The 13,246-nt window shown below is 37.9% G+C and overlaps 1 protein-coding gene across 23 annotated transcripts in view; it reads left to right on the top strand.

Annotated features, from left to right (window-relative positions):
* Positions 1-13,246, top strand: part of NRCAM (neuronal cell adhesion molecule) — a 322,830-nt gene that overhangs the window by 251,585 nt on the left and 57,999 nt on the right. For all 23 annotated transcript variants that reach the window (XR_008912242.1, XM_001362955.5, XM_056799540.1 and 20 more), the window contains 2 exons: positions 3,219-3,403; positions 4,357-4,488. Coding sequence is in view for 22 of the 23 variants with exons in the window: in XM_001362955.5 (XP_001362992.2) it covers positions 3,219-3,403; positions 4,357-4,488 (317 nt within the window). In the remaining variant the exon portion in view is untranslated. The remainder of the gene's footprint in view (positions 1-3,218; positions 3,404-4,356; positions 4,489-13,246) is intronic.

Genomic DNA, 13,246 nt, shown 5'->3' with positions numbered 1-13,246 from the left:
GATTCTTCATCTACTTAGAAGTCAGGAAGGTTTTTAGCTGTTCTGGAATCAAAGAGGGACTTTGCTCTATTTGGTGCGATCTGGTCAAAGTTAATCCCAGATAAAATCAAAGATATTTATTTTGATGAGAAATGACTTCATATCTGGGTTTTTTAGTCGCTTCCCATAGAAGTGAAGTAAGCAAGGGACTACAACCATACCAGAATGTATTGCCACTGCTAGGAAAACAAGTCACAATTTTAATTACATCTTCACTATATTTTTAAAATTGTGTTATACTCTTTGGAATACTTGTGTATTTCAATAGATTGCTTCTATCTCTATTCATAGGAGAATACAATTATTTGGATTGGTTGTAATTCACTATCAAATTTGCCTACCTAAGGATTTCATAGGCATCCTAGGATCATCAGGGATCTTAGAAATCATATGGCCCATGGCTCTCATTTTACCAGTGGGAAAGTTGAGGTCTCAGGATGTTAAAGAATTTACTCAGCTAACTACTGACAGGGTGAGATTTTAAATTAAGTCTCCTTAGTCTCAGCCTAATATTTTCTCCACATCCTGTTGTCTTTTTTATTTCCCATAATAGCCATATTTAAAATACTGTTGTCACCTTCAAACTTTAGCCTGCCAGAAGTGCCAAATAATCCTCAAAGCTCCCTTTATTCTTTTCTTTATGCCTTGTTATTTCAGTTCTTATTTAGTTCCTAATATCTTATTTGGTTCTCTATGGCTTATTATTTTATAAATAGTTATCAATAGCATCCTAACTTTCTTCACCCCAATTCTGCATCAGGTGCCCCATCTCAAACCAGAAAACTGAGGCTCAAACAGACGAAGTTACGTGCCCGTGGTCATGCAGCTAGTACATGGGGACTGAAGTCATTAATGTTAGTTTTGTGAACCCCTCATTTCTGCATACCACAAAACTGCTGTGGCATCAGGGCACGCATACCACTGAGAAGGCATCTGTTCTGCCAGGACAAGTTTCAGTGTACTGGCAGGGAAATTTGTTATACATGTTAATGTTGGCACTTCCATTAAAAATGTCGACTAAAATCTCAGAAACGAAAGCCTTTGCTGGCCACAAATGACTCCGTCAGTGTTTTCCCTGACCTTGCAGCAGTTGTGTGTGGGAAGCCACTGGGCTCACATTCTAATCCTTCCCCCGACTTTCCTAGAATAGGCTTCCTGGTGTTCTTTTTTTTTCTTTCTCAGGATGTGTTTGGAGGCCCCTCCTGGCCAGTGTGGGAAGTCACACTGATACAATACTGCTGAAGGAACCCCTCAAACCAGACCAAATATCCACTTTCTTGTGACATCCTTCAGGCCTTCTTTAGCTTGATTTTAAGGGGGAAATGAGGCCCAAGTCTATGATTCTCATGCTTTTTTGGAGCTGTGCCACCCTTGTAGTGGAAAGGACACTGATTTGGAAACTGCATAACCTTGGGCAAACCACCTTTACTTCTCTGGGGCCATTTGTACAATGGGAGGAGAAATGTTGGACTAGGTGGTCTTTAGGTGCCCTTCTATCTCTTAATATAGGAACCTAGTATATAACTTAACTACACCTCTCCTTCCCCCTTTCATACTATTTGTCAATTATTTAATTATGATATATTAAAATAAGACTTAAAATGGTTTATTTAATCCCTTCAAATGATCTAGCCCCCTGGATGTAGTGTAAAACAATTTTTGGGAAGCTCTGGTCTGATCTTTTACAAGTAAGCTTGGTAGTAGGTACAGAGCATCCCAAAATCCCTTATTCATGAGAGTTTCCAGCTAAAAGAAGACCCAAAATAAATGTAGTAATATAGAAAATGTGGTTACTCTTCCCACTCTCACTGTGAGGTTTTATGACCATTTTAGTCAGTGTGGTCTATAAGTCAATGTTGTAGAATAATAGAAAGATGATGAATTTCTTCCTTTTATATGAAGCTTTTAACTGTTCCTTTTTTATCATCACAGGATGGGTTTTTTATAAGAGATGTTTGCCTAGTTGTAAAGCACCAAGTGTTATATAAATATTAACTATTATTATTGTTATTTTCCTATGAAAAAAACTTTTTCCCATACTAACACAATCTAATATTTTATGAAAACAAACATAATTTTAAAATTCTTACAACCCTCTAAGGTCAGTAAGGCAAATATTATCCCTCTGTTGGCATAGGAAAAAACAGAGGTATAGAGATTTTAAGATATTATGCATGTGAGAATGCGTATTATTAAATTCTAGAAATTCCACATCAATTAGGAACAAAAACTTGGACTAGAAACCAGTCCCAACTTCCATTCCAGAACTCTAATATTTTATGTCTCTATCTCTGAATTGATTGATAGATTGATAGATATAAACATACACACATATATGCATGCAATTGTGTATCTATACACATATACATATGTATATATATATACACATATAAATATATATTTCAGGATTAAGTTAAGAGATTCAGTGAAAGTTGGTGAGAAAAGATATTTGTAGCATATAATATAATCTTGGAACACTCCCACGGAATAAAATAACATAAAATCATCGCTCAGGATATTTTATTTTATAAATTTTCTAGTCGTGGAAATATACATAGATAAAAATAAGTTGTTTATATTTTCAAATTACTTCATCCTCATCCTAATATAGCTTGTGTTCAGGATAAAGAAAAGTTCCATTTGATGTGATAAAATACCTAATTATTTATCTGCAAGTTTTGTACTCTATTTCCTCAAGAAGTTGTGAGCCCTTTGGAAGGACTCTGTCTTTCTCTTTGTATTTGCATTTGTTGAATTGAATTGAATATAGAAATTCATCAGAGATTTTAGGGAAGAGATGTTTATATCAATTATTTGACTAAAGATTGATGGCTTCAGTAGATGGAGAATTACAAATGAGAATCATTTTTGCATCTGTTGTTTGGATTGACATGACACCTTGAAGAAATTGCAAAAAATTTTTCATTGTCCAGAGATCAATTTGCATTAGATAACTGAGTATCTTCCTGGACTATCGTTTCTTTGAAGTAATCAACAGAAGTAACCAAGATATTGGCTAGATGAGGTCATCCCAAATTCTAAAGTGAGGTTTGAGCATTTGTACAGATGAATGAGGAGCTGTGAAAATAATTGCATCTATCTCATGATGAACTATGTAAATATTTGTGTGAAATGAAGGTAATCTATTTTTATATCAGTATCTTTTTTTGTCATGTCAGGCCCACTCCCTCTATTAACTGGACAAAAGAAGATGGAGAGCTACCTATCAATCGAACATTTTACAAAAACTTTAAGAAAACTCTGAATATCATTCATGTTTCAGAGGCAGACTCTGGAAAATACAAATGTACAGCAAGAAATTCTTTAGGATTTGTTGAACATACCATTTCAGTCACAGTCAAAGGTACCCTAATGTTAATGTGTATTCATCCTACTTAGATTGCAGGTATAATATATTAAATATTAATTATCGTGCAACTAATGCTTTTATATAGTTTGGCCATATATAATGTGCTCCAAAACTCTTAGTGCATTTTAAGTTTTGCTCATAGTAGTAAAGCTTTAAAACAGCAAAACTTTTGGCACATCCAGTTTATCACTTACAAATGCTCATTGGCAGTGGAGTCTAAATCAAAAATCATAATGGGTTTCTTCAGCTTTAAAAGGAACTAAAGATCAAAATTAATCATTTTTAGTCCTTTATATGCTTCTTGGTTGTTCTATGACACATGACAAATCAGTCTTGCTCTTAATCCTTAATTACTCTTAATGATAAATAAGGATAATGATATTGAGAACAAAAAACTTATTAGAATTACTATTTAGATATCCTTTCAAAATTCCACATCATTCAGCTGAAGTAAGGGACAAACACTGATGAGCTCACCTTCTTAAAAATGGAAAGCTGACCAAACAAATTTCTTAGTATATATGTCATCATTATAATTGTTCCAGAAAGATGGGTGTTCCCCCATTCCATACATGCTACAGCTTCCACCTCAGCACATAGTTTTTATGATCCAGAAACCTGCAGTTAATCACTTGGTGGCCAACATTTTAATAATAAGCCTCTCCATAATTCCTTGGCTAGTCTATGAATGAAAGATCAGACCTACAGACCCTTATGGAGCTCAAGTATTTCTTTTGGGGTAGATCTACCAGAGGGTCAGCTGTCAAAGCTTTCCTAGACCCAATATTGCCTCTATGTAACCCTGAGGCTTCTGAGTGGGACTTCAGTTGAGGGCTTCCATATGCATGTGCAAAGTATTAATTTTGAACTAAAGCATTAAGTCCTTTTCTCACCACTGTATTGTAATGCTTGTTTGATTCAGATCTTTATTTTTGTCCTCAATAAAGCGGCCCCATACTGGATCACAGCGCCCAGAAACCTTGTGCTGTCCCCTGGGGAAGATGGGACTTTGATCTGCAGAGCTAATGGAAATCCCAAACCCAACATTAGCTGGTTAATAAACGGTGTTCCAATAGAAAGTAAGTTGTTTTATTGGTTGGCTTTGCTTGCTTTTTATATGTGAATATAAAAACACCTAAAAACAAAAAGAGCAGCACTAGATGCTCAGGCAGGACATAGAATTTAATACTCTAAAAAATATTTCCCAGCATGAACCTGGCTAAATACTCCGGACACCTAAAAAATTATATGGTATATATTGATGGCAGGTTTTAATATTTCCTCCTTTGTCTTCCTAAATCTATCTGAAATATCAATTTTTCATTTCTTTTTAAAATTAATTTAATTAATTAATTAATTTGCTTGTTATATTAAAATTCCCAAGTATCTCCCTCCTTCCCTTCCACACACTAAAGAAGGCACCATTTGACAAAAAGATATCTGGATATATAAATATATATATACATATACACACATATATAACTATATATGAAATTTGCTTATGTCCATTTATCAGTTCATTTTTTGAGGTAGACATACACAAGTTATTCTTCAAACAATGTTTCTGTTGTCATATATAATGTTCTCTTGATTCTGCTCATTTCCTCTTCATAATTTCATGTAGGTCTTTCTGTATTTTTTAAATTAACCTGCTCATCATTTCCTATTGTGTAGTAGTATTCCATTACAGTCATATGCCCCTAATGATGGACATCCCTTCAATTTCAAATTCTTTGCTATTACAAAGAGGGCCTTAGGTGTTTCTTTGTTCCAAAAGGATTTTATGTTTTTATTTGTTTGTAGAAACTTAGGGAAGATTCTTAATCTTGAAATATTAGAAATTATTAAAATATAATAAATATTAAATATGTTTATATTTCTATAAAATAAATATTAAATAAAATAATAGAAAATATTATAAATTAAATTGCTTTACAACATTACAACCAGAAAAGAGGTTGAGTAGAATGAGCAGGAATGGGCCCAATGGGGGACTGACCCATCAAGGCATTCCCTTTTCTTTATTGAACATTTGAAGAAGTCACTGCTTTTGTATTTTGATAGCACCCTCACTGCATCTCTTGGATCCAGTAGATTCAGTCCCATTATGAATTGACTTAAATACGTATATACATAGATATGTGTCATATATAGTATCATTGAAAGAACACAAGATATTTGAAAGAAGAAAAACAGAGATCAATCTCAGTCCTGTGCATCATTACCTAATGTGTCATCAGACGAGTCACTTAATCTTTACTTCATCATCTGTAAAAGAAGGAAGTTGGATCCGGTGTCCTCCAAGGGCCCTTCTAGGTGTAAATCTATGAACTTAGATGAGTATTAAGTCAGTTAAGCATTCTGTTCCTGGATAGTATTGCTTCCTCTCCTCTGGGATTGTGCTCCATCATCATTTCCTTACTCACATGAATCTTCTTTGGTGTTGGCTCCTACCTTTCCAGACTTCTTACCCTTGGCTCCCCAATGCTTACTTTCTGATGCCATGACACTGATATCCCAGCTCTTCCAGGAACAAGACTCTCCATCTCTCAGCTCCAGGCATTCTCTCTGGCTGTCCCATTCCTGGAATGTTCTCCTTCTCCTCTCTCACTACTGACTCCCTTGACTTCCTTGAAGTCCCAATTTAAATCTACCTCCTACAAGACACTTTTATCAATCACTCATTACCAATGCCTTCCCTATTTATACATTTTATTTATTTAAATATTTAAATATGTATACATACATAATATTTTCTATTTATCCTATACATAGCTTGCTTGTTGTCTCCTCCATCAGATTATAGGCTCCACAAAGGCAAAGACTGCCTTTTGCCTCTTTTAGTATCTCCAGTGCTTAGCACATTGCCTGTAACACAACACTCACCAGGCTACAAACATGTCCACGTCTTCCTTGGGATATCAATAAGAATATGGAAAGGAATAGGAATAGGAGATATGAAGGTGATGTTATTTATAAAAGGAACTTCCTCCCCAATGAGAAAACCTCCCTCTTCCAGTGCAAACCAGCACCTTTTCATAAATTTGTAGCAGGAGAGAGTTGCCTAGGACACTGAGAAGTGAAGGGACCCTCCCAGAGTTGAATGCCCAGTATATATGAGAGGTGAGAATTGAACCCAAGTCTTCCTGGCTCTTGGGCCAGCTCTCTATCTGTTCTGCCACAATATTATTCTCCCCATCCTCATTCTTCCCTTAAATTTTTTTAAAACATCTCTTACCCTTCCTGAATCAAGTTATCATGTTCTCTCACCTATTCCTATACTAGACATCTAAAAGGAATATACTAATTTAATTCGACGAACTACTTCTATTTTCTCATTACCCCCATCCCCAGAAATCTGGCTTTTAGCCCTTTTGCCCCACTGAAATCACTAACCTAGAAAATGCCAAATCGACTTGCCTTTTCTCAGTCCTCAACCGCTCTATAGTGCTTGACACTGTTAACCTACTGCCTATTACTTACCATGAAGCTTTGATTTAATGGTTCTCTTCCTCTCTGCCGACTGTGTCATTTTGGCATTCGTTGCTAATTCATCTCCATCCTCCAGCCCCTCAACTCTGTTCTTGGCCTTCCCATCTCTATGTTTTCTATCTTGGATGCCACATTTATGTCCATGGATGCAATTATTTTCTCCATGATTCCAAATCAACGTCTCCAGCTGACCTATCCCCTAAGCTCTGGATCCACATGTAGAGCTACCTAGAGGATTTCTCTACCTGGATGTTCTGAACACACTCCTGAAATAAGCTGAGCCAAGGTGCAGAGTCTATCACTGTCACAGTTTTAGAAGAAGAAAAAATATTAATCCATAATCTGTCTTTGAAAGCAGCTAGGTAGCTCAGTGGACTAAGGTAAGTACTAGGCAGTTGAGATAAGTGACTTGCCCAGGGTCATTCAGCCAATAAGTATCTGAGACCAGATTTGAGAAACTCATGAAAATGGGTCTTTCTGATTCCAAGCCCAGTGCTCTTTCTACTGTGCCACCTAGTTGCCTCTCCTTTTGGTGATTTAAATAGTTCTTTAAAAATAATAAATTTAGTTTACCTAAAAATTCACCTTTGTAGTAGTCAGAGGGTTTGGATACCTGCTTGTGATAGTTATATGAATAAAAGAGGGTAGGAACATATCATTACCAAAGAATACACAGGGAAACTTGAAAAGCAAGGGAGTACAAAGGCCTGGACTTGGCATAGAGAATTTTCAATTCCAGGCCCACCTCTGCCACCTAAGAATTATGGCACCTCGACCAAGACACTTAATTTCTCCATGCCTCAGTTTCCTACTTGAAAGGAAATAGTAATATCTACTTGTCTAAAAATGGGTTTCATTTTTGTTTGTTTGGGGGAGGGGTTTGCAGGATAAATGAGATAATATAACTGAAAACACTATAAATGTGTAAAATATTACAAAAATGGAAGTTTATATTTTGCAAGAGGCAATGGGGAAAAGAAAAAATGCTAGCCCAGATAGCTTCTTTCTTTCTTTAAGACAAATTTTGAAGGAAAGTGAAGCTAAAAGAATTTCTTTCTGCAAGGATCCCTTTTCTCTAGGTTAGGGTAAATCAGAGACTCATCCTTAGCCTTGTTTGAGTTGCTACGATGGCTGGCAGTTGGTGGTGACTCATGGAGGCAACCATTGGGGAAGAAAGAGATGTAAAACAGACCTGAGACTCAGCTTCTGCTTTTACTTTCTGTCACTCCTCAAGCATCCTATTGTACTTTTCCAAGTTTTTTCCCTGTTTTTTTTTAACCTGATTTTAGTTTAAAAATGTGAAGAATAGTGAGGAGAGACACATAATGCAGTTTACCTGGCCCTACAAAGGGCTCTGGAAGAGTCGATGTCCTAGACCTACTGAATCTTCCTTTCAGGACAGTGTTTCCTTGTCCTGCCAAATTGATGTTGTTATTTGGAGTTTATTTCCTTATTGTGTAAATTTTAAAAAGTAATATTCAATACTCCAAGTATTATTCTTAATAATATTTATTAATATTTAACTTGAAGAAAAAGGAAAGTAAAAGGCTAGAGAAACAGATAGAGCTCACCAGCCTCCCATGTGGAAAAGAGAACAGGAGGGAAGAGCCACCACCACTATATATAATGTAATGAGGCAGGTGCAGGAAAGAGAAAAGGGAATTGTGGGAAATGTAGTCCAATTGACTTGATTGCAGAAAATGCAGGGGTATTCAATAGAGCCCACCAATACAGCTTTTCAGTGTGTTGTTTTTCAAAATATGGATTTATCCATCTGGCTGCTGAGTGATTGGATAAGATCTGATATGGCGGGATCCCAGGTCAGTTAAAAGAATTGGATAGCTAATCGTTTCACTGGCATTATACTTTAGTTTGTCCAAGCTAAGTAATCCTACCTAAATCAGCAACCTGAATGAAAAACCTTTAAAACAAAAGGGAATATGGTCATAGAATCTCAGATCTAGAGCCAACAGGGACCGAGGATGATCTGAACCAACCCCTTCATTTTTACAAATGAAGAAGCTGAGGCCCGGAGAGATTGAGACTTTCCCAAAGTCCTACAGCTAGGAAAAAAGTCTGAGGTGGGGCCAGAATGTAGGGCTTCCTGGTTCCTGGTCCAGAAGGCATCTGATAGGCAAGATGATCGATATTAATGAAGAAATGTTTTAGAAAGGAGAAGAAAAAGATCAATAGTAAGAGAGGAAAAACTTTGTTGGCATACTTTGGAGAACATTTTAAAATATTTTAAAAGTCTTTGTGTGGCAACACTTCAAAGGAGATGATTTAAATAATAATAGCTATCATTTATGTCATGGGCAGTTAAGTGGCAGATAGAGTGCTGGACCTAGAGATTAGGCTTCATGAGTTCAAATCTGGCCATAGATACTTCCTAGCTGTGTGGCCCTGGGCAAGTCACCAAACACTATTTGCCTCAGTTTCCTCAACTGCAAAATAAGCTGCAGAAAGAAAAAAGCAAACCAGTCCAGTATCTTTACCAAGAAAACTCCAAATGGAGTCAAGAAGAATCAGACATGAATGATATAACTGAACACTAACTACATACCAGGCACTATGCTAAGCTCTTTATTTTACTTGATCCTCACAGCAACCCTTAGAGAGGTCAATGCTATCATCATTCCCATTTTATGGATGAGGAAACTGAGGCAAACAGAGGTTAAATGTCTTGTCTAAGGTCACACAGCTAGGATTCTAATTCAAGTCTTCATGACTTTATCCACTGTGTCACTTTGCTGCCACATACTCTATTTCTGGAAGGATTTTCAGGTTTAAGAATCAAGTTGAAACATTATCAATATCTTTATAGGGAGGCCACAGAGATGGGCACTCAGTCACGACCCACCAGGAAATTGTGCCCATCCTGAAGGCACTTTGAAATAAGGTGAGAACGAGGAGTAAACATCTAGGGGCCTACCTGGTGTGTCGTGGCATGTCTCTATTTTGACTCCAGATGCCTGGAGTAACAAGATAGTGTCACGGGCACAGACCGGCTCCATCTCCCTCTGCTGCTCTCAGGACTTCTGCAGCCAGAGGCAGCGGCTGCCCAGGCAGCCTGAAGAGGCAGAGCCACCGCCTCAGCATCCAGAGATACCCTCGCATGGGGAAGTCTAACTGTCCGGTACCTCAGAGGCAGGAGGTGAAATCAAAAGAAGAAAAGGGAGTTTGCCTTGTGATTCCTTCTTCCTTGCCTGCTCTGAGGCACCTCCCAAAGAAGTGTCTGCTTTCCAGAAGCCCTCTCTAGCTATAGCATGAGGCCAGCTAGAAGACAAAAGATGAAAGGCAGTTTATGAACTGTACCAACATGGTCCAGCAGGGAGCATGGCTCCCCCCCCCAACATTCTTTTTTTATTCCTTCCAACAATCCTATATAAGCAATTCGAGAGGGATCTGCTAAGCTCTGAATCTCGCCTCTGCCCCACAGGAGGCTTCCCAACCAATATTCCCAATAAATAGAAAAAGCAGTGGTGAGGGTCAGGTGGAGCTTCAGGTAACTCGGGAAAAACCCTCCCCGCGGAGGAACAGTCCTCAGTTATTCACTGTGAAGGCTCAAATAGCAGACCTCCTATCGATAGCCCAGCCAATAATGAAGTGAAAAATAGAGGCCATCCCCAGGAGGTTTGGCATAAAGAGTAAAAGGAAGAAGGGAGAGGAAGAGGAGGAGGAGGAATAGGAACTAGCATTTACCTAGTGGTTTAAAATTTGTAAAGTGCTTTATACTATTTCAGGGAGATAAGCAGAACAAATGGCTAGATGGCTAAATCACTGGATAATTGTTTAAGACAGGAGACCTTCAATTAGGACCTTCGCCTACGATAGCTTAGCTGAATGTCCTTGGTAAATTCTCTTGAACATTTTTTGCCCAGATGTCTCATCTACAAAATTGTGATAATAGTGATACTTGTCCTGCCTCTTCCTGATGACTATTGAGGAAAGAGTAAAGGGAAAAGACTTTGAGAAAAGTTTAGCACTCAATAAATATAAAATATTATTATTAGGGAGCATCTGGGTATCTCAGTGGATTGAGAGCCAGGCCTAGAGACATAGGTTCAAATCTGTCCTCAGATACTTCCTAGCTGTGTGACCCTGGGCAAGTCACTTGACCACCATTGCCTAGCCCTTAACCACTCTTCTGCCTTGGAGTCAATACACAGTATTGATTCCAAGACGGAAGGTAAAGGTTCTAAATATATATATATACATATATATATATATATTATTATTATTATTATTATTTGGTGCAGTAGATAGAGAGCTTGAGAAGACTTGCCTTCAAGTTCTGGGTTCAAATGTGTCTGCCATATATTGGAACTGCAAGCCTGGGCCCTTATTTAACCTCTAGTGCTATCAGTGGCTCTTTAAGTTGAAGAAAAGGTGCTGACTTGCATCCATGGTGGGAATTTTATCATTTGGGAGTATCCTGTGTCAATGAAATCAGAGGCTCCATCCCTAGTTCTAAGCTGTTACTAATACCATCATTGTGAGGTTGGACAAAGTGAAAGCATTACTATAAAGTGGTCATTATACAGGGACAGAGAGAGGGAAAAGTTTCTGATTTTTGGGTGTAGATTTGCTGATTTTACAGAAAAAAGAAAGAATTCCTCTCAAATATTGCACTCCAATGGCCTGATCCTGCCCCTGAGTCTTTGACTTTGGTCCTCTGAAATCCATGGAGTGATTTTATTGTTATAGCCTCCTTTTTTTATTTGTTCACTTGAATTAAACACACTTGACCTGGATCACCAAACTCTCCCTTCAGGAAGCATTATTTGGGTTGCTGGCAAAATTCCACAACCCAGTCGCCTGCAGGTAGTTACTTAATAAGGCCACACATTTTTACCGGTGTAGCTCTGTAAGTGGATTGCATACACTGGACAGCTTCCAACTGGGCTTCCTTATGCCACTGTGACTGTTGCTGTTTTCTTGGATTTAGTAGAAATGTAGCTTATACCCGCCCCCCGCCCCCTGGGGAAACCAGCTTGTTCACTGCTTAGCTGGAAAATATTTATTTTTGCTGGGAAATCCTTTGCCAAACACAAATATCTTGATACTACTTGATTAAGATGAAAGGGAATTTTCAGCAGGATGGCTGACAAAGAGGGCTGAGACATTCTGATGAGCTGATAAGGAAAAGGGCCGCCTAAAAGCTTTTAAAGATGTTTTATGTCTGAGTGGGAGATTTTAAAAGGCAGCCAGTGTCATAGTTTTAGTGGCCATCTATCAGTTACTTGACCTTCCCTTTTCACTTTGATGGGAAGATAGGACTCGAGCAGCTCAGCATTCTCAAGGAATTGAGCTATTTCTCTCACTCAGCAAGTGCCAACGAGCAACATAATTCAGACCCAGAGCTTCCCTTTGGCTTGAGGGATGGAGATTGGCTCTTGAAATCTCCTAAAAAATGATCTATTGTCGACATGGACCAATTATAAATTACACTGTACTCTGACAAAGTACTCCAGAAATATAGCACTCAAGCACTGAAGCAAGAGATGCTGTTGGAATTCCCATTTATAATGAATAAACTGAAACAGAGAGACCCTGCAGGACAGCTAGTATGTGTCAACCGACTTTGTAAAAGTTAGCGGATTCCGTTCAGCAAGCTCTGATTATTTGATGCTGGTTATATAAAATGTACAAGCAACTAGGTGGCCCAGTGGAGAGAGTGCTGGACCTGGATTCAGAAAAACTCATCTTCATGAGTTCAAATCTGGCCACAGGTACTTATTAGCCATGTGATCCTGGGTAAGTCCTGTACCCTTTTTTGCCTTAGTTTCCTCCTCTGTAAAATAATCTCAAGGCGGAAATGGAAAACTACTCTGGTCTCTTTACTAAGAAAATTCCAAATGGGGTCATGAAGAATTGAACATGATTGAAAGATCTAAACAAAAAAATATATAAGATGTACATTACATTAGTCTCTTGGGAAACAAAGATATTAAAAAGATTATATAATCCTTACTCTAAAGAAGTTTACAATCTAAGAGGAATGGAGGGACTAAAACATGTGCACAAGTAGGGATGATACTCAGGAGAGGTAAGAATGAAGGAAAGAAATCAACAAAGCTTCCAAAGGAAATTTAATGTGGAAGAGATCATTTTTCTCTTGGGAGGATAAAAGATAACTAGAATAAGCCAGTGTGATTCAATGAAAAGAACACCAAATTCAGAAGTGTAAGACGGCTCCAGTCTAGTCCCAACTTCGACCTTTCCTATATCTCTGAGTGTTGGCAAGCCATGTCAATAGCCTGTCCCTCAATTTCCTCATATATAAAATGAAAATGATCTTTGCACGATTTACCTCACAAGTGTGTTGGGAGGAAAGGACTTTTA

Source organism: Monodelphis domestica, chromosome 5 (genome assembly GCF_027887165.1).
Source record: "Monodelphis domestica isolate mMonDom1 chromosome 5, mMonDom1.pri, whole genome shotgun sequence".
NCBI classification, from domain to species: domain Eukaryota; kingdom Metazoa; phylum Chordata; class Mammalia; order Didelphimorphia; family Didelphidae; genus Monodelphis; species Monodelphis domestica.
This window is presented reverse-complemented; position numbering and strand designations above follow the sequence as displayed.